This window comes from Schistocerca gregaria, chromosome 9, assembly GCF_023897955.1.
Source record: "Schistocerca gregaria isolate iqSchGreg1 chromosome 9, iqSchGreg1.2, whole genome shotgun sequence".
NCBI lineage: Eukaryota > Metazoa > Arthropoda > Insecta > Orthoptera > Acrididae > Schistocerca > Schistocerca gregaria.
Genome location: NC_064928.1, coordinates 99,382,023 through 99,404,287, shown reverse-complemented (window position 1 = coordinate 99,404,287; position 22,265 = coordinate 99,382,023). Strand labels below are relative to the sequence as shown.

At 45.6% G+C, this 22,265-nt stretch overlaps 1 protein-coding gene across 2 annotated transcripts in view; it reads right to left on the bottom strand.

The window, feature by feature from the left end:
* LOC126292243 (organic solute transporter alpha-like protein) overlaps positions 1 to 22,265 on the bottom strand; it is a 156,696-nt gene that overhangs the window by 119,007 nt on the left and 15,424 nt on the right. For both annotated transcript variants that reach the window (XM_049986139.1, XM_049986138.1), the window contains exon 2: positions 2,809 to 3,365. In XM_049986139.1, coding sequence (XP_049842096.1) covers positions 2,809 to 2,956 — 148 coding nt within the window. In that variant the 5' untranslated portion in view covers positions 2,957 to 3,365. The remainder of the gene's footprint in view (positions 1 to 2,808; positions 3,366 to 22,265) is intronic.

Here is a 22,265-nt window from a genome sequence, read left to right as displayed (position 1 = left end):
TGTACATAGTCCAGGCCACTGATGATGCCTTGCAGAAAATAAAGGCGAAACGCGTACGGCACTAAAATTGTGTTTTATTCAGTTGCTGTCAGACGGTCCATAAGTAGAAATTATCAATATACCATAATATTACACGCTACAGAGGAAGACAGGACCAAAAAAGTTGAAGAACTCTGGAATAACCACGCCCATTATATTACAGTACTGCATAACGTCTCCAGCTTCGGAAGATACTGAAATGTCTTCTAAAGCAACGACGATTACCAATGTCCCTGTGCACTGACCGTACCCTCGTACACCCATCTGTCCAACCAAATATTCCTGATTTCCCAGCTCGCCATACTAGAGACCATCTGTTTTGTACACTTACAAAGTCTTTTTACATCTGCCGCTATCATTATTATTATTATTATTATTATTATTACTATTGCCAGTATTAATTGCAGCAGCAACAATCGTACAAGTACTGTCAGTTTTGGTTTTATTAGTTTATTGTGTTATTTTCTCATATTCTCATTATAAACACTCAAATCGTTTGAATAATACAGTATTTGTCATATTATTTCTTACGTAAATATGTAAGAGAGGGCCTGTTGGCCCTAATCAGATCATTTTAAATAAATAAATAAGTATATAGTAATACTATTCATAACGTCAAGTGGAAGATTTTTTCCAAATATTTCTTTGCGTTTTTTTGACAAAATTTAGTATTGTAGGGAAGCGTAGGAGGTAAAAATCGTAGACGGAGACAGAGATGAATACAGTAAGCAGATTCAGGAGGTTAATCAGAGAGGCTTGCACAGGATAGAATAGCATGGAGAGTTGCATCAAAGTAGTCTTTCGACTAAAGACCATAACAACGAACTAGGACCTGGAAAGATCAGCAGGTACTTGCGGCATAATGAAAGAAACTTAACAACTTTTTCATAATGTGGGGCCACAGTCACAACATATTTCTTTACAGTCAGTACCGCCATTAGACTGCTGTTTATTTACAGTGTTACATTTAACCTTTCACAATCATGATTTCGGCTTCAAAGTGCCACTTAAAACACTTGATAATGGCACTCTGAAGCCGAAATCAAGAAAGTGAAAGGTTAAATGTAACACTGTAAATGAGCCACATTTTTTGGCGGTACTGACGTTAAAGAAATTAAAGAAACTGTTTTCACCAACTTGTGGAAGCTACTTCCGGAAGTAGGCGGAACTTGCGGAAGTCGACTTGCTTGATGGTGTTTCCACCAAAGAACTTGAAGAAATAGCTTTTGCGAGCGATTTTCGGAAGTTTATTTCCTAGTGGGCGCAGACATTAACTCCGGACCGCGTTAGTAAAGGGAATATTTTTAAAGAGCCTTCTGCCATATAAATTATTGTAAATGGAAATGTGTGAAATTATTGTAAATAGAAATGTGTGATTAAGGCCTCCCGTCGGGTAGACCGTTCGCCGGGTGTAAGTTTTTCGATTTGACGCCCTTTCGGAGACTTGCACGTCGATGTGGATGAAATGATGTGATTAGGACAACAGAACACCCAGTCCCTGAGCGGAGAAAATCTCCGACCCAGTCGGGAATCGAACCCGGGCCCTTAGAATTTACAGTCCCTCGCGCTGACCACTCAGCTACCGGGGGCGGACATATAAATAATTAATGACTGGTCATTTACTTATCACAATCGTGATTTAGACTTTATAGCCGTTCTCAAGTTGAAATGTCCGACCAGCCAAAATGATACACTTTATTTCGGGGTGGCGTGTCATTTAAGCAGGCTGGACATTTTGTGATGCTTCAGCCTGGCTATAAATCATGTATGGTAGAAAAAAAGTGGTTAGCAGTTTCCAGTGAACTGGCGGAAATTTCTTTCAAAAAGAAATACCGGGTGATCAAAAAGTCAGTATAAACTTGAAAACTGAATAAATACCGGGATAACGTATATAGAGAGGTACAAATTGACACACATGGCATGGGGTTTCATTAGAACCAAAAAAATAGAAAAGATCAAAAAATGTCCAACAGATGGCGGTTCATCTGATCAGAATAGCAATAATTGGCATAACAAAGTAAGACAAAGCAAATATGATGTTTTTTACAGGAAATGCTTAATATGTCCACCATCATTCCTCAACAATAGCTGTAGTCGAGGAATAATGTTAGGAACAGCACTGTAAAGCATGTCCGGAGTTATGGTGAGGCATTGGCGTCGGATGTTGTCTTTCAGCATCCCTAGAGATGTCGATCGATCACGATACACTTGCGACTTCAGCTAAACCGAAAGCCAATAATCGCACGGACTGAGGTCTGGGCACCTGGGAGGCCAAGCATGACGAAAGTGGCGGCTGAGCACACGATCATGACCAAACGACCCGCGCAAGAGATCTTTCACGCGTCTAGCAATATGGGGTGGAGCGCCATCCTGTATAAACGTCGTACGTTCCAGCAGGTGTTTATCAGCCAGGCTGGGGATGATGCGATTCTGTAACATATCGGTGTACCTATCACCCGTCACGGTAGCTGTCACTGACGTTTTGCTGTCCAGCGCTATCTGTCGGACATTTTGTGAACTTTGTTTTTTTTTGTTCTAATAAAACCCTATGTCATTCCAACCATGTGTGTCAATTTTTACCTCCCTATCTACACTATTTCGTGGTTTATTAAGTTTTCAAATTTATACTGACTTTTTGATCAACCGGTACAAAACTTTGGTCCCTCACCAAGGACAAATCATTAAATGAAGGGATCACTTATAAGTACAGCAAAGTACAAACGAACTTCTTCAGAAACCGATGTGTAACAGGATCAAGAGTGTACTTACTGGCGTAGTACTGGTGAGTGGACGGTATCTCCACGTTGGTGCAGTCGGTGACGTTGACGGTGATGAGGTCGACGTCCCTGGTGAAGCTGGCGATGAGCGAGTCAATCTCCGTCCTCATGTCTCCACGCTCGGGTATCGTGTACTGCATTTTGGGTTCCGTCGGTACAGACTGTGTCAGGATATCAGCGCACCTGTGCTTACCATGGGGAGATCTCACGCTGACGGTACGTTTCCCAGTTTGTACCACCAGAACGGATGAGTCTATGAGTCACGAATATCCAGCATATGACTGAGCACGGATGGATCTCCAGGAGATCACCTAGTTCAGAGAGCCAGACTTGGCCACTGAATGGACTGTTGTCTGCAACCAGCGAACGTACTATTCCATTATTCTCTGAGATACTCCTCCAAGCTGTATCATTTCCTACTTTTTTCTGCCAAGTACATCCGCGTGTTGCGCCGTTCACTTCATTCACATGTCTTAACGCTCGAAGAATGAGGCAGGGGTCCCAGATATCAGTCTTCTGCTCTGGGCCGTTTCCTTCATTTGGTCGTCCCTGTAACAAGAAGCAAACACACTAATTTTAGAAGATCATCCATTATTTTGACAAAAAAATTATTGGTCAACGAAGCACTAGCACTAGGTAGTGATACGAGTAACTATGTGTGAAATGTGATGGAAGATGAAAACATGAAGACAGTAACATGCGAGATAAAACATACTTATAAGCTAAAAAAATCATAGGTCTTATAGAACACGTCACAAATTCTCATTCGTAACGTAAGTAGGGTGTTTAGGTTTTTATGTTGGTAACGCCATGTACCGCTCTGCATGAAAATCACTGGCTGTGCTGTGTGCAGTCTGTGACTGGTTTGCATTGTTGGAATATTCGCTATTGTAGTGTTGGGCAGTTGGATGTGAACAGCGCGTAGCGTTGCGCAGTTGGAGGTGAGCCGCCATACAGTGGTGGATGTGGGGAGAGAAATGGCAGAATTTTGAGAGCGGATGGTCTGGACGTGTTTCCATCAGAAAGAGTATATTTGTAATATTGGATATCATCAACTGATATGATGACTTTGGCACATTATTAAGGTAAATGCATTTTTTGCTCTTTATCAAAATCTTTCATTTGCTAACTATGCCTATCAGTAGTTAGTGCCTTCAGTAGTTTGAATCTTTTATTTAGCTGGCAGTATTGGCGCTCGCTGTATTGCAGTAGTTCGAGTAAAGGAGATTTTTGTGAGGTAAGTGATTCATGAAAGGTATAGGTTACTGTTAGTCAGGGCCATTCTTTTGTAGGGATTATTGAAAGTCAATTTGTGTTGCGCTAAAAATATTGTGTGTCAATTTAGTGTTGATCAGAATAAGTAAAGAGAGAAATGTTTGAGTACGTTCAGTTCTGCTCAGCTGTTTGAAAATCAAATAACGTGGAGGATTTCCAGCACTGTAATTTATAAAAATTTTCAAAGTGGACGTTTCAGTAAAATCGATAAAAAAAACTATGAACATCGAATCACCAATCCGAAAATTTCATGATATGCACCAAAATGCAAGGCAAATGGATTATCATAAAATTTTGACGTCAAATTCAGTACTTATCTTGGAACTAAACAAGCTATAAAAGTTGCCTACCCAAACCACGAAAGTCAAGAAGCGGATAACCTTAAGATTGCAAATACGTTTGGAGTAAAGGAAACCACTCACCGAAGAAGCAGAACCGTTGAGCAATCGATAGGCCTACACAAAAAGCAAGAAAACTTGCTAACTTCCGGAGTAACACTTTTTCGAACTTGAGTAAAATAGACACACACACACATGCAATCGCACGCACACACACGCGCAAACACAAGCCTACGAACCATGTAGAGGCATAGCCATACGTACACGTGATTTTGTGTACCTGTGTGAATGCATGTGTCTGTGTCCAGAGTGTGTGTGTGTGTGTGTGTGTGTGTGTGTGTGTGTGTGTTTTCTCTGTGTATTTTACCTTATTTCGAAGAGGACTCCTCCGAAAGCTGTTCCTTTTTTTTTTTGAGTATGATTATCCACAACACAGCGCTTCTGTTTTCGGTGAGTGGTCTCCATTGATCCAGAAATATTTGCATTCCACCAGAACTTTCCTACAACTTCTATAGCAATTTGAGACTGCAGAAACACTACCTGATCCAAAATGTCTGGACATTTGTCATTGGAGATCAATATGGGGTGTGCCCACACTTTATGAAGGCTTGATCTACACTCCTGGAAATTGAAATAAGAACACCGTGAATTCATTGTCCCAGGAAGGGGAAACTTTATTGACACATTCCTGGGGTCAGATACATCACATGATCACACTCACAAAACAACAGGCACATAGACACAGGTAACAGAGCATGCACAATGTCGGCACTAGTACAGTGTATATCCACCTTTCGCAGCAATGCAGGCTGCTATTCTCCCATGGAGACGATCGTAGAGATGCTGGATGTAGTCCTGTGGAACGGCTTGCCATGCCATTTCCACCTGGCGCCTCAGTTGGACCAGCGTTCGTGCTGGACGTGCAGACCGCGTGAGACGACGCTTCATCCAGTCCAAAACATGCTCAATGGGGGACAGATCCGGAGATCTTGCTGGCCAGGGTAGTTGACTTACACCTTCTAGAGCACGTTGGGTGGCACAGGATACATGCGGACGTGCATTGTCCTGTTGGAACAGCAAGTTCCCTTGTCGGTCTAGGAATGGTAGAACGATGGGTTCGATGACGGTTTGGATGTACCGTGCACTATTCAGTGTCCCCTCGACAATCACCAGAGGTGTACGGCCAGTGTAGGAGATCGCTCCCCACACCATGATGCCGTGTGTTGGCCCTTCGTGCCTCGGTCGTATGCAGTCCTGGTTGTGGCGCTCAACTGCACGGCGCCAAACATGCATACGACCATCATTGGCACCAAGGCAGAAGCGACTCTCATCGCTGAAGACGACACGTCTCCATTCGTCCCTCCATTCACGCCTGTAGCGACACCACTGGAGGCGGGCTGCACGATGTTGGGGCGTGAGCGGAAGACGGCCTAACGGTGTGCGGGACCGTAGCCCAGCTTCATGGAGACGGTTGCGAATGGTCCTCGCCGATACCCCAGGAGCAACAGTGTCCCTAATTTGCTGGGAAGTGGCGGTGCGGTCCCCTACGGCACTGCGTAGGATCCTACGGTCTTGGTGTGCATCCGTGCGTCGCTGCGGTCCGGTCCCAGGTCGACGGGCACGTGCACCTTCCGCCGACCACTGGCGACAACATCGATGTACTGTGGAGACCTCACGCCCCACGTGTTGAGCAGTTCGGCGGTACGTCCACCCGGCCTCCCGCATACCCACTATACGCCCACGCTCAAAGTCCGTCAACTGCACATACGGTTCACGTCCACGCTGTCGCCGCATGCTACCAGTGTTAAAGACTGCGATGGAGCTCCGTATGCCACGGCAAACTGGCTGACACTGACGGCGGCGGTGCACAAATGCTGCGCAGCTAGCGCCATTCGACGGCCAACAGCGCGGTTCCTGGTGTGTCCGCTGTGCCGTGCGTGTGATCATTGCTTGTACAGCCCTCTTGCAGTGTCCGGAGCAAGTATGGTGGGTCTGACACACCGGTGTCAATGTGTTCTTTTTTCCATTTCCAGGAGTGTATATTTGGCACACTTGGATTGGGGTGGCTGAAGGTCTGTGGAAAAATGGTATCTCATTGTTTCTCAAGAGCCTGAGAAGATACTCATGCTGGACGCTAGAGTGGTGGAGCTAAGTCGACGGTTGACTCACCCCAACGGCGTTCCATTCGGTTCAGGTTGGGACTCTGGACAGACCAGTCAATTTCAGGATCGTTAAGAGTCAACAAACCACTGCCCCACATATGCTGCTTTATGACATGGTGCATTGCATTGCTGATACAAACAGTCATCGTCTCCAGACCGTTTCTCTGTTGTACTCAGTAAACAATGTTGTAAAAGTATATTGATATCCTGCCACATTTAAGGTTTTCTTAAGCGCAATAAGGAGACTGCACGCTAACCACAAAAACACACCCACACCGTAATCTCACCTCCTCCAAATTTCTTTGTTGGCAGGTTACTTTCTCCAGGCATTTCCCAGACCCAACGCTTACTCCAGATTGCCACAAGGTCTAGCGTGACTCATCGCTCCAGATCACTCGTTCCAAATCATCCATTGTCCAGGGCCGTCGCCAGCCGTTGTGGCCGAGCGGTTCGAGGCGCTTCAGTCCGGAACCCCGAGACTGCTATGGTCGCAGGTTCGAATCATGCCTCGGGCATGGATGTGTGTGATGTCCTTAGGTTAGTTACGTTTAAGTAGTTATAAGTGTAGGGGTCTGATGACCTCAGATGTTAAGTCCCATAGTGCTCAGAGCCATTTGAACCATTTTTGAACTACTGTCCTTCAAATATTTTTTAAATTGTTGTATTGCTATAAATTACTTGATTGCCGTTAGCCGCATGTGTAAAAGGCTGTTTATTACCATCCAGTACCGTCCCTCTTCACACCACCTCAAGTGTCGCTTAGCACTGTCTCCAAAAATGTGTGGCTCATGAGGACCTGCACAGCCATTGCACAGAATCCCTTCGCACAGCCCATTGTGCTTGCTGAACTTCCAGTAATATTTTGGAACTCACAACTGAATCCTCCCGCTGATTTCATGCGATTTTTTCACAACATTGCTCCACAATGCTCAGCGTTCCCTGTCTGTCAATACATGAGGTGTGTCCAGTCTCGTTTTACCTGTGGTTGTTCCTTGACGTTACCACTTCACATTCCCATCACCAAAGACAACCTGGGCAGCTTATAAGTGTTCAAATGTCCCTGATGGATTTGTAACCCGTGTGACATCCAATGATTAGACCTCATTCAAAGTCACTGAAATCTCCTGACCAACCCAGTCTGCTGTCACTGCGTCTCTACTGATAACAGTGTACTATCCGCCTCCTTTTATACTGACTGGACTGCCAGTAGTGGCATCTGGTGGTCACTTTCACTTTACACAGTGGTGTCCAGATACACACATCAAAAAAAAGTTTTGCATCACCCCTGTTCCTAGAACTCCTGAAGATAGACGTTGACTGTGGATTTGTATCACAGACACAGTCCCTTTGACTGTTCCGAGATGACACTAAACCTGCCGGAAGATGTAAACAACCATGCATGAGCAGCGCCTGTTAGAGGGATGGGGTCCGACAGCCGAACAGTTCCAGTCATTCCACCACGAAGGAGGTAGAGGACTCGTGTTGTCTGTAGTTCAACCACGCCTAGACGGTCAATACCGCGATTCGATCACGTCCGAATTGTTACTTTGTGCCAGGGAGGGCTCTCAACATGAGAAGTTTCCAGGCATCTCGGAGTGAACCACAGCGATGTTGTTCAGACATGGAGGAGATACAGGGAGACAGGAACTGTTCGATGACATGCCTCGCTCAGGCCGTCCAAGGGCTACTACTGCAGTGGTTGACCGCTACCCATGGATTATGGCTCGGAGGAACCTTGTCACCAACGCCACCAAGTTGAATGATGCTTTTCGTGTAGCCACAGGACGTCGTGTTACGGCTCAAACGGTGCGCAATAGGCTGCATGATGCGCAACTTCACTCCCGACGTCCATGGCAAGGTCCATCTTTGCAACCGCGACTCCATACAGCGCGTCACAGATGGGCCCAACAACATGCCGAATGGACCGTTCACGAATGGTATCGTTCCCTTCACCGATGAGTATCATATGCAGTCAACTAGACAATAGTCAGAGACGTGTTTGGAAGCAACCCTGTGAGGCTGAACGCATTAAAATACTGTCCAGCGAGTGCAGAAATGTGGAGGTTCCTTCATGTTTTGGGGTGACATTATATGGGGCCGACGTACTCCGCCGGTGGTTATGGAAGGCGCCGTAACGACTGTACGATACGTGAATGCCATCTTCCAACGGATAGTGCAACCATATCGGCAGCATATTGGCGAGGCATTCGTTTTCATGGACGACAATTCGCGCCCCCATCGTGCACATCTTGTGAATGACTTCCTTCGAAATAACGACGTCACTCGACTAGAGAGGTCAGGATGTTCTCCAGACATGAACCCTATCGAACATGCCTGGGATAGACTGAAAAGGGCTGTTTATGGACGACGTGACCCACCAGTCACTTTGAAGGATCTAAGCGGAATCGCCGTGGAGGATTGGAACAATCTGGACCAACAGCGCCTTGATGAACTTGTGGATAGTATGCCACGACGAATACAGGCATGCATCAATGCAAGAGGAGGTGCTGCTGGGTATTAGAGGTACCGGTGTGTACAGCAGTATGGACAACCGGCTCTGAAGATCTCTCTACATGGTGGTACAACATGCAATGTGTGATTTTCACGAGCAGTGAAAAGGGCGGGAATGATGTTTATCTTGATCTCTATTCCAATTTTCTGTAAAGGTTCCGGAACTCTCGGAACTGAGGTGAGGCAAAAATTTTTTGATGTGTGTATTTTTGAGATAAGAATCTTAACTGGAATGCCTACACACTATAATCAATAAAGTTCCTTAGTTCAACATCATTTGCATACTGCCATATGCGATTAAAACAAAATACAGGTAAGTGCGAAGAAGACTCTCGCACCGAGGATTCTATGCAAACTTAATTATAATTGAAGATAGTTCATCGGTCCCTGAAATCAAGAATGTCGACGATTCTTACCTGTTATCGATATCGATGCTGGCAAATACTTGATATAAATGGTCATATCTTTTTGAGTGCACGGACGTCGACGCTTAAATTTTGTACACCACTAAGAGACCCGTTCCTGAGAGAAAGGGGTCTTAACAAACGAACAGTCGGATAGCATGACAAAATAAATATTTGTTTCGTGTGATACAAATAAAAATTAACAATTATCTTATTTACTTTTACTGTAAAACTTATTTACTTTTACTTTACTTTTTGCAGAATTTCGTGATTGTAGGTCAACGGGGAGTACCCTATAGGTTTTGATGAGTGATAGAGCGCGTGTCAGAATATGTGATGTAAATGGCCGTATCTTTTGATTACACTGACGTAGAAACTTAACTCTTTTACATCGGCAAGAGACCGTAGACCTTGGTGTGTCACATACGTTTCATTTCGATACCTCTACCCTTTCCTCAGAAAAAGGGATCTTTGGACACGCAGGCAGTCAGACGGGCAGACGGACAATAAAGCGATACTATGAAACGCGTTAGTTCTTAGTAATCGAGGTCAGGAACCCTAAAACTGAAGCAACCATTTCATTATACATATTCAATTTACTATTCATCTGCGGTGCCATTTTTTGAGGAACTCCACTCACAGGGCTGGTATTCTCAACACAGGACAGTAAAACAAAAGTTATATCTTCTACGACATCTTGCAAAGATTTCAGCTAGAAACTATTCATTCTCAATGCACTATCATTTTTGATCAGTGCATACAACAGTAGTATTTAATGAACTGTGGACGAAGCCCAACCAACAGGCATTACACGTATTGATCAAAAGTAATATTGCATTGAGAATGGCTGGTTTCTAGCTGAAATCTAGAACTGCCAATAAAAGCTGCGCAGGATTAGCCGAGCGGTCTCAGGCGCTGCAGTCATGGACTGTGCAGCTGGTCCCGGCGGAGGTTCGAGTCCTCCCTCGGGCATGGGTGTGTGTGTTTGTCCTAAGGATAATTTAGGTTAAGTAGTGTGTAAGCTTAGGGACTGACGACCTTAGCATTAAGTCCCATTAGATTTCACACACTTTTTTTGCCAACAAAATTTAAAAAGGACGACTGCGACACACACAGTGGTTGCGGTTGCTACAAGCCACACCACAAGTTGGAAAACGGGGCCAAATTTCTAGTAGTTTACTGTCCAGTTGAGATTTTCACAAATGTTTTATTCGTGCCTTACAGAAACTAGAAGTACGGCAATAAACAGCCTTTTAAACACGCCACTAACGGCAATCAGGTAATTTATAGCAAACCAACAATTTAAATTTTTTTTAAAAAACACAGAAGCTAGCAGTATGGCAATAAACAACCTTTTAAAACACGCCGCTACCGGCAATCAAGTAATTTATAGCAATACAACAGATTTAAATTTTTTTAAAAAAAAAACATAGAAGCCAGCAGTACGGCAATAAACTACCTTTTAAAACACGCCGCTAACGCCAATCAAAGTAATTTATAGCAATACAACAATTTAAAAAAATTAAAGAACATTAGTAAACAGGCTACTAAAGTAAACACAGAACTTTTTAAATCAGGTACGGTGAGGTAGTGAAGCTACCAACACCGCCATTTAAAAAAATTAAATTGGTCTCAGCAAGAACACGATTAGTGGCAATAAAAGGAATCTACGAACTTGGAGGAATTAAAAAAAAATTGAACAAAAGTGTCCTGGAATATCATCAGAACATAACAGATATGACGGACCCGTGTAAGGTGGCCACAAATCACCCACTCAGAGACGCTCAGGCTAGGCAGAATACTGACCAATTTAAATACGCCCGTAAACACAATTGCCACTCTCAGGCTGGTCACTGCACTGACTTTTAGCCAGCGAAAACTTGTTATAAGATGGCTTAACTTGCTGACAGAATTAGAGCTAACGTCGTGCAAGGAAACATTAACCACACAGTCCTGAATGAGCGACCACTTTATCAACCAACAAGAAGCATGAATTTACTCATAACCCACGACAGAACGGCGAAACAATTAAACTGCCAAAACTACACCTCCTATTGAGCAGTAACGAGAGGAGGAGGAAAGATCACTGTCTTCAGTTACACTGGTGCCAGGGACAAGAAACCCAATCGCCGGAGGCCACAAGGCAGACGAGACACTGGTTACACAAACTTATTACATAATGATTAAACCTTTGAGTAACTTAACTTGCAGTTATGCTCGAACAGGCAGTACACGACCTCCGATGGCAAGGATCCACACATCCGACCGCGCACGCGTCGCCAGCGTACCCAACACGCCACGGTCACGCGACAACACGGTCTGTCACCGGTGTTCACGTCTTCCTGCAACGTTGACGGGTAGTGACCGCTCTTTCATGTTAGGTATCTCCTTTTTAAACTCCAGCGTTGAAACGGTGGATTTAAAGAAGCTTGTTAACGTCCGACCAAAGCGAAAATGAACAGCAACTACTCGTGGGGCGATTCTGTGTACAACCAACACGCGGGTAGCTCTTCCGTCAACTCGACCCGCTCGTTACACACGACCGACATACATCACGTGGCGACTCGGTACAACCGACCACGCCTGCTTCGCGCTGGAGAGCCACACTGCCCTCCCGTGTCCACCACACTCTCTCAGCGCGCAACGCCCCTACTTTCGCGCCACCACACGAGGTTAGAGCCGATCAAAGATCTCACTTCCTCCATAGCAGTTTCCCGGAAGCAGAAACGCAGATATCGATAGCAGAGGGCTAAGACAACCAAGCAGCCACTTGCAATTTAAACACAAGGTGTAGCACGAGTCAAAACACGGCTCAGACTGATATCTGAAATCTATTATTTACAAGTCAACATAACAGTCTCTGCGTGCAACAGCCTGTGGATGGAGCGTTACCTACTCTTGCACAGACTTCGTCAAAAAACTTGCTATTTGTTGATGTAAAAGAGTTAAGCTTCTACGTCAATGCTATCAAAAGATACGGCCATTTACATCACTGTTTCAGAGAACTAGGTATGCTCGCCCTCGGACGCCACTGTGAAATTCCCTGTAAGTCAACAGTACAAAGTTGTCGCTTACACAATTTGATACCGTACATGTTTCCGGTAGAAAATGGATGTCAAAGAAAGGAAGTTTGGCAAAGCCGTAAACACGTCTACAGCGTAGCTACACTGACCATTTACAGCAGTCTGGCTTGAAGCCTCATTGTGAGTCGCTCTATTGACTCTGAGCTGTGCTCTACTGGTCGCTGAGGATCTGCCTACTGCACAGTTAATGTACATCACACGGTCCAGTCTCACTAATGTAACCAACGCCTACATTCGACACCAGCGTTCAATAACCACTGACAGGGAGCATATGGCAGTACGAGCAGAGGAGGTATATACACTATGCGATCAAAAGTATGCGGACATCTGGCTGAAAATGACTTTCAAGTTCGTGGCGCCCTCCATTGGTAATACTAGAAATCAGTATGGTGTCCATTATAATTATTCGGGCTGTTATGCCGTGGTCGGTTGATGAATTTGGTCTCAATTCCAAACGTTTCGTCTCCGACTGCGGGATACATCTTCAAGGGGGTCTGTAGCTCGATGCAAGGTCCAACACACCCGCTGGCTCTCTACTTACTGCCGCTAAATTCCGTGTCCGCGCGCTCCCGTACCGCGGTGTGACGTCACGTGTTTTGAAAACGTCAGTGCAATTGGCCGCTGTCCGGCGCCGTCGATTGCCGTTGCGATCACCCAGTAGTGGACGGGTGGTACACATCTTCTTTAACACCGGCATCCATATACCGTTTAATTTCACGCCCTCCTCCTTTCAGTTGAAATTATTTGGGTGTTTAGCGATTTCGACTGCCTCCCTGTAGGGCCTTTCGTAATATCGGCTTGTGGCCGCTAGTACTTGCGTCTCCTCGAAACGAATATGGTGGTTCCCTGGCTGGAAAGCATGCTCCGCAACAGCTGATCGTTCCGTTTCTCCTCTTCTACCACTGCCCTTGTGCTCTTCCAAATGTTTAGAAACCGTTCTTTTAGTTGTACCTACGTAAACATCACCACAGCTGCGTGGGATCCTATACACTCCAGCTTTTTCCAGAGGTTTGCGAGCGTCCTTGGCAGGCTTGAGGTATTCCTGTATCTTCCTGGGGGATTGTAAATTACGGTAATATTCCGCTTCGTCAAGATCCTCCCTATTCTTTCCGTTACATTTTTTAACAAACGGCAGGAAAACCTTAGATTTTGCAGTAGCCTGTACGTCAGTATGATTTCTGCGTGGCTGCTTCAACGCACGTTTTATTTCGGTGGACGAATATCCGTTCTTCATTAGTGCATTGTGGAGATGTTCCATCTCAGCGTCGAGCAACTCAGGTTCACAAATATTCTAGCTCTGTCCGCTACCGTCTTGATAACACCCCGCTTCTGTTGTGGGTGGTGGTTCGAATCCCGGTACAAATAACGGTCCGTGTGCGTGGGTTTGCGGTATACTGAGTGGCCCAAACTACCATTTTCGTTTCTAAAAACAAGCACATCGAGGAAATGTAATTTGTCGTCTACCTCCTCCTCCATTGTAAACTGAATTCTCGAGTTTATGCTGTTTAGATGTTCGTGGAACCGGCTTATTTCCTCCCTACCATGTCTCCATGTCGCGGACACGGAATTTAGCGGCAGTCAGTAGCAACCCAGTGGGTGTGTTGGACCTCCCATCGACCTACGGATCCCCTTGAAGATGTCTCCCGCAGTCGGAGACGAAACGTTGGGAGTTGAGACCAAATTCATCAACCGACCACGGCATAACAGCCCGGATAATTATAATGGACATGATATTTCCGGCCGTGTAAGTCTACATTTTAGAATCAGCGTGGTGTTGGCCCACCTTTAGCTTTGATGACAGCATCCACTGTCGCAGGCATACATTCAATCAGGTGCTGGAAGGTTTCTTGAGGATTGAAAGCCCATTCTTCACGCAGTGCTGCACTGACGAGAGCTATCGATATCGGCCGGTGAGGCCTGACAGGAAGCCGGCGTTCCGAAACATCCCAAAAGTGGTGTACAGGACACAGGTCAGGACTCTGTGGGGGCCAGTCCATTATAGGGGTATTATTGTCGTGTAACCACTCCTCCACAGGCCGTGCGATATGAAGAGGTGCTCGATCGTGTTGGGAGATGCAATAGCCATACCCGAATTGCTCTTCAACAGTGCGACGGAATAAGGAGCTTAAGACATCACTGTAGGTCTGTGCTGTGATAGCGCCACGAAAAACGACAATGGGTGAAAGCCCCCTCCAAGAAAAACACGACCACACCATGAGACCACCTCCTCCGAATTTTACTGTTCCCACTACACGCACTAACAGATGACGTTCACAGGGCATTCGCCATACGCACACCCTGCCATTGTATCACCACATTGTGTACCGTGATTCGCCACTCCACACAACGCCTCCCCACAGTTCAATCGTCCTTACACCAAGCGAGTCGTCGTTTTGCATTTACCGGCGTGATGTGTGGCTCACGAGCAGCCGCTCAACCGACAAATCAAATTTTCTCACCTCCCGACTGACTGTCATAGTACTTGCAGTGGATATTGTGGAATTCCTGTTTGGTGGTCTGGATATATGTCTGCCTATTACACGTTACGACCCTCCTCAAATGTCGGCGGTCTCTGTCAGTCAAGAGACAAGATGGGCCTGTACTCTTTTGTGCTGCTGTACGTGTCCCTTCACGTTTCCGCTTCAGTATCATATCGGGAACAATGGTTCTAGGGATGTTTAGGAGCGTGGAAATGTCGCGTACTGTGTATGACACAAGCGACACCCAATCACCTGTCCACGTCCGAAGTCCGTTGAGTTCCGCGGAGCGCCCCATTCTGCTCTCTCACGATGTCTAACGACTACTGAGGCCGCTGATGTGGTGTACATGGCAGTAGGTGGCAGCACAATGCACCTAATATGAAAAACGTACGTTTTTGAAGGTGTCCGAATGCTTTTGATCAAATAGTGTCTCGCGTCGAGGGGATGTGGAAAACAATTCAGAGTTTCTCGTAGAGCAGAAACGGAGCGAATTAACTTACGTCCAAAGGCTGTGATCATTGGCTACGGATCGAAGGACTGGCCGGCCGCTGTGGCCGAGCGGTTCTAGACGCTTCAGTCCGGAACCGCGCTGCTGCTACGGTCACACATTCGAATCCTGCCTCGGGCATGGATGTATGTGATGTCTTCAGGTTATTTAAGAGTAAGTAGTTCTAAGTCTATGGGACTGATGACCTCAGATGGTCCCATAGTGCTTCGAGCCATTTGAACCACTTCGAAGCACCTCCGAAACGGCTATGCTCCTAAACTTTCTGCGTGCAGCCGTGCTTTAAGTATAGCGTGCATGGTAGAACGGCACTGTCCAGAACTGGCCGCGAGGCAACTGCGCAGCATCGCAGGCCACAGACAGCAGGGATGGACGACGGCTGTGAGTACGCGTATGGACGAGCAAACACGTGACTGTCCAGGAAACTGATCACTCAGATGAGTCAGGGGACCACCAACAGTGTCTCCTCAAAGATCGTTCAACAAATGTTGCTGCGTTTGGGCCCCCGTAACTGGTTGTGCCATATCTGGCGCGTTGCGTGTCCGGCACTGTCGATACCGACTTGTATTTCTGTTTCCGCCTGGTTCGGCCTGCGCAGGCGCTGAGGCGGCTGCTGCCCTCTGGAGCGTTTTTCGCTCGGCTCGGCAGTTGGATTCGCACCGAGCTGGCGGTATTTGGCCTTCCGCCCCGGCACGGAGGTGTGGTCTCGTTGTTGGCGGGCCCTCGTTGGTTTGGACGTTGGGCGGTGTGGCGGGTCGGTGACGTGCTGTAGTGGACAACTGATGGAGTCCCGCACGCGATCCCTCGAAGTACTCCGCCTCTGAAAAGGCTGCCGCGATATCGCTCGGGTTTCCGCACCCAGGAGTTGTAAGGACTGCAGGGCAGGCTTTCTGTGTGTTTGCTCTGTCCGGTCTGCGTGGCGGGGTTCGTTTCACCTTACTTCAGCTGTTGTTCGTATTTTCTGCGTGATTCCGTTTTGGCCAGAGTCTAGGGGTCCAGTTTTCTGCTGGTGTGTACCCGGTTGTCGCCCCCGTTTTCCCGCCCGAGGGGCAGCCGTATCTGTTGGTGGGGATTATTTGGCAGTGTGTGTCTTGCGCGGACCCGGTGTACTCAAGCGCCCTGATTCTGAGTTGAAATTACTGTGGTCAGGTTGGCTCGGTTGCTGGAGTGTGTGTTGTTGGTTTTCTGGCTTGCTGCGATCTGCGCCTCTTCTGTTTTGTGATGTGGCAGCAGTCTGATATTTTTATGTGTGCTCGTTAAGTTGCTAGCAATTGCTTTTACCCGTGTGCTTACTTATTTTTATTTAAATTGCTGGGCATTGTCATTTGCCTGTTCTGTTACCTTTATTTATTTATAGTGTCAATTAAGCCTAAGACGAAAGCAATTGATTTTAGCCTCGTGTGTACTTAATCCTATTTAAATTCTTGGGCATTGCCATTTGCTTGTTATTTTACTCTTATTTATTTGTTGTGCCAGTTAGCCCTAAGATGATGTCAGACCTTGGTATCTGTCAACAGTATTTTGGCTACTAGCGCTCAGGTGCAATATTGCCGGGTCTATCCCGGATTTGTCGTTAACTGAGAGCCTTTATACTGTACTTTTAGTAGTAGGTTTGGCAAGTGATCTTGCGTATAGTATTTATTGTGTCCCCCCCCCCTCTTCCTCCTTCGTGTAAACTGATTTTGGTAAGATTGCTACGTGGCCTGTGTTCTTTCATTACATTTCATGTACTGCCGCAGTTGTAACATGTTTTGACCGGGAAGCGCCCCATGTTGGCTAGAGTTTGAACGTGGTCTGCGCTGTTGAAATCAGCAAACTTTCTGTAAGGAAGCAAATGTTGGGCCTTGCCGTACGTATATCTATTATTTGAGCTAGTCATGTACGTGTTTTGTGTTAAGGGCTTTAGGGCATTTTTAATTGAGATACCTCTTGGAAATTTTATCACTCTTTTAAAGAAGGTAAAGGAAGGAGTGACTTCGACCGAAAATTTAATTGTAAATTATACATTTGTGCTTCACATTATAAAATTTAACTGTATTAGGTGAAAGTATGAAGTTTAATGCACAATGATTATTTGCTAATGTATCAAAGTGTAAACAGTTTTGTTTGGCAGTGATTCAAACGACACAAATAAGTTTCTCTGTTCACCTGTAGCATATAACATTTTTATTACCTCATATTGTAAGCAGCTTGATTTGTTTGTGTCACTGTAATTTGTAAGCAACAGAGTAATTTGTTACAATTAATTAATTGTTTTGGGGAAATAAACTTTGAATTGTATGCTCCGTTTTCAGTAACCGAATCCCATCCAAATCGTCCGCTCACTAGTGTCTGGTTCATGCATTCATTGTGGCTGCTGCTCATCGGGGGACAAAGGCTGGCTTCTTAGATAAATCACATTTCCTGCTCCATCGGCGTGAAACGTCTGAAAGACGCCCTGCAACAATCGCCAGAGTAGAATGTTTTCGTGGTTTCCCTTGGTGGTCTCGTCATTCTGGAAGGCACAGTGAATCAATAGAAGTATGTATCCAATCTTGGGGACCATGTCCTATATGCAGTTTGTTTGTTCCTCGGCACGATAGCATCTACCAGGAGGACAATCCAACATATCTCGCAGCACGTAGTGCACGTGCGAGGTTCAAAGAGCACCTCTACTCTCCTGGCCACCAGCATCTCCTGATTTAAATCCAATCGACAATTTGTTGGACCACCTTGGTAGACTGTCTGCTCCATGGATCCTCCACCGAGAAACCTAGTGTAGCAGACCACAGCACTGGAGTCACTGTCTCCCAGAATCTCGCTGTCTCTCTTCCTGCACGTCTCGCGGTGGTCCACACTCCAAAAGGTGTTTGTTCAGGCTTGAACAGGTGGTCACATTAATGTGACTGGACAGTGTACTTGAAGAAGTCGTCGATTTCGGTTAGAGATACTTTGAAGTCTTCGTAGTAAATGGGTGAAACATAGAGGTTTTGAGTTTCATAGTTTTGTTGTTGAGAAGGTTAGAGCTACTTTAGATGGTAGAGTTGGTGTGCGCCTTCAGTAGCTGGCTACAGCTAGTTGTGTGAAAGATGCGCTAATTTGCAGTAGTACAGTCAAAGAGACAGGGGCGTGAGGCGTGCTTGGGTAGGTCAGCTGGTAGAGCGCTTGCCCGCGAAAGGCAAAGGTCCCGAGTTCGAGTCTCGGTCGGGCACACAGTGTTAATCTGCCAGGAAGTTTCATATCAGCGGACACTCCGCTGCAGAGTGAAAATCTCATTCTGGAAACATCCCCCAGGCTGTGGCTAAGCCATGTCTCGGCAATATCGTTTCTTTCAGGAATGCTAGTTCTGCAAGGTTCGCTGGAGAGCTTCTGTAAAGTTTGGAAGGTAGGAGACGAGGTACTGGCAGAAGTAAAGGTGTAAGGACGGGGCGTGAGTCGTGCTTGGGTAGCTCAGTTGGTACAGCGCTTGCCCGTGAAAGGCAAAGGTCAGGGTTCGAGTCTCAGTCCCGCAGACAGTTTTAATCTGCCAGGAAGTTTCAAGTTGAGATTTGCTGATACAAAAGCGTTCCGTCACTCATAAATACGTCTGGCTATCATGCACTAGATGTAACTCAATTATATTATTTACCGAGGTCATCTCTGGGAGGACATAGTAAGTAACTTCTATGACAAAGATGAAATTGGTGCCTCCTTGAGTGGAATAACAGTAAAGAAATTTATTTCCAACTCTTTACACCAGTCTCTCAACTTTCAGAAATGTTTATAGTGCATAAAAATGCTGATTAATTACTTTTTTCCATCTCATGACAGAAATTAACCTCAAAGTACCAAAAAAACAAACTCATCGTATCTTCAAACACTAAAATACGTTACAGTTTTACAAACACAAGTAGTGATAAAATTCAAAATTTTGCATGGATCTTGTGCAACTTTGTAATGAAACTCAACTGAGCCACTTCAAAGTACTCACAAAATAATGTGACTCATTACAGTGAATCCATGACAGAAATACTATATATATACGTCATTAAGATTTCTTAAAGACCTGAAACTTACTATGTATCTGATTATGTTGCTTAGTGAACCACAAATATGAGCAACGGAGAATGTGTTCAGTTTGCAGCTCCCCTGACCGTGCGTGTGCTCAGTGCTCGCAGTGGTCCAGCTACCGCCCAGAGACGCCAGTTTGTGAGACGTGTGCCGAGATAGAATGTGTTGATATTTCTGTGGAGCCCGGGACCCTTGAGGTAACAGACTTCGGAACGCGCTTTTCCACAAGAACGATACACTTTGCCTGTCGGCCGCAACGTGCGATCTACTACTGGGCAATTGTTCATACCACAAGGCGATCTTGCAAGTTCCTGGGAGGAAATAAACACTATTCTGACTGGCTACACTCTGCTGCCGAAAAAAAAGCGAGCAACAAGTAATCGCGTCTTCGAAGGTAATACACCTGTTTATCCGCATCAAAAAATCGATTGTTTATTTTTCATCTTAGATTAATATTTAGAGTTTTTCAACAAAGTGGTGATCAAAAAAACTGAACTAAACATCATGAAGCTGTTTAGAAATCAAATTAGAGATCTTTCGCTGTGTTCTACAACTATGTTTCCGCTAGTTTCACACGTCATTGTTGTCATTAGACTCCTGTTCGAAAAAATATAATATACCCTTGTAAATCAATATCTTTGATTCTGGAATGCTATTTTACTTATACGCTTTATGTATATACACTGAATAGCCAAAGAAACTTGTACACCAGCCTAATATCGTGTAGGTCCCCCTCTAGCACGCACAAGTGCCGCAGTACGGAGTCGTGTGGACTGAATCAGTGCTGCAGGGAAGTGACACCATGAATCCTGCAGGGCTGTCCATGAATCCGCAAGAATACGAGGGTGTGGAGATCTCTTCTGAACAGCACGTCACAAGGCATCACAGATAATATTGTTCATGTCTGGGGAGTTTGTTGGCCAGCGTTACTGGAGCCACTCTGTAGCAATTGTCAACTATGGGGTGTCGCATTGTCATGCTGGAATTTCCCAAGTCCGTCGGAATGCACAATGGACATGAATGGATGCAGGTGATCAGAGAGGATCCTTACGCACCTGTCAACTGCCAAAGTCGTACCTACAGGGTGTTTCAAAAATGACCGGTATATTTGAAACGGCAATACAAACTAAACGAGCAGCGATAGAAATACACCGTTTGTTGCAATATGCTTGGGACAACAGTACATTTTCAGGCAGACAAACTTTCGAAATTACAGTAGTTACAATTGTCAACAATAGATGGCGCTGCGGTCTGGGAAACTCTATAATACGATATTTTCCACATATCCACCATGCGTAGCAATAATTTGGCGTAGTCTCTGAATGAAATTACCCGAAACCTTTGACAACGTGTCTGGCGGAATGGCTTCATATGCAGATGAGATGTACTGCTTCAGCTGTTCAATTGTTTCTGGATTCTGGCGGTACACCTGGTCTTTCAAGTGTCCCCACAGAAAGAAGTCACAGGGGTCCATGTCTGGTGAATAGGGAGGCCAATACAAGCCGCCTCCTGTATGTTTCGGATAGCCCAAAGAAATTACAAGATCATCGAAATATTCATTCAGGAAATTAAAGACGTCGGTCGTGCGATGTGGCCGGGCACCATCTTGCATAAACCACGAGGTGTTCGCAGTGTCGACTAAGGCAGTTTGTACCGCCACAAATTCACGAAGAATGTCCAGATAGCGTGATGCAGTAATCGTTTCGGATCTGAAAAATGGGCCAATGATTCCTTTGGAAGAAATGGCGGCCCAGACCAGTACTTTTTGAGGACGCAGGGATGATGGGACTGCAACATGGGGCTTTTCAGTTCCCCATATGCGCCAGTTCTGTTTATTGACGAAGCCGTCCAGGTAAAAATAAGCTTCGTCAGTAAACCAAATGCTGCCCACATGCATATCGCCGTCATCAATCCTGTGCACTATATTGTTAGCGAATGTCTCTCGTGCAGCAGTGGTAGCGGCGCTGAGGGGTTGCCGCATTTTAATTTTGTATGGATAGAGGTGTAAACTCTGGCGCATGACACGATACGTGGACGTTGGCGTCATTTGGACCGCAGCTGCAACACGGCGAACGGAAACCCAAGGCCGCTATTGGATCACCTGCTGCACTAGCTGCGCGTTGCCCTCTGTGGTTGCCGTACACGGTCGCCCTACCTTTCCAGCATGTTCATCCGTCACGTTCCCAGTCCGTTGAAATTTTTCAAACAGATCCTTTATTGTATCGCTTTTCGGTCCTTTGGTTACATTAAACCTCCGTTGAAAACTTCGTCTTGTTGCAACAACACTGTGTTCTAGGCGGTGGAATTCCAACACCAGAAAAATCCTCTGTTCTAAGGAATAAACCATGTTGTCCACAGCACACTTGCACGTTGTGAACAGCACACGCTTACAGCAGAAAGACGACGTACAGAATGGCGCACCCACAGACTGCGTTATCTTCTATATCTTTCACATCACCTACAGCGCCATCTGTTGTTGAAAATTGTAACTACTGTAATTTCGAAAGTTTGTCCTCCTGAAAATGTACTGTTGTCCCAAGCATATTGCAACAAACGGTGTATTTCTATCGCTGCTCGTTTAGTTTTTATTGTCGTTTCAAATATACCGGTCATTTTTGAAACACCCTATAGGTGTATCAGTGGTCTCATATCACTGCAACTG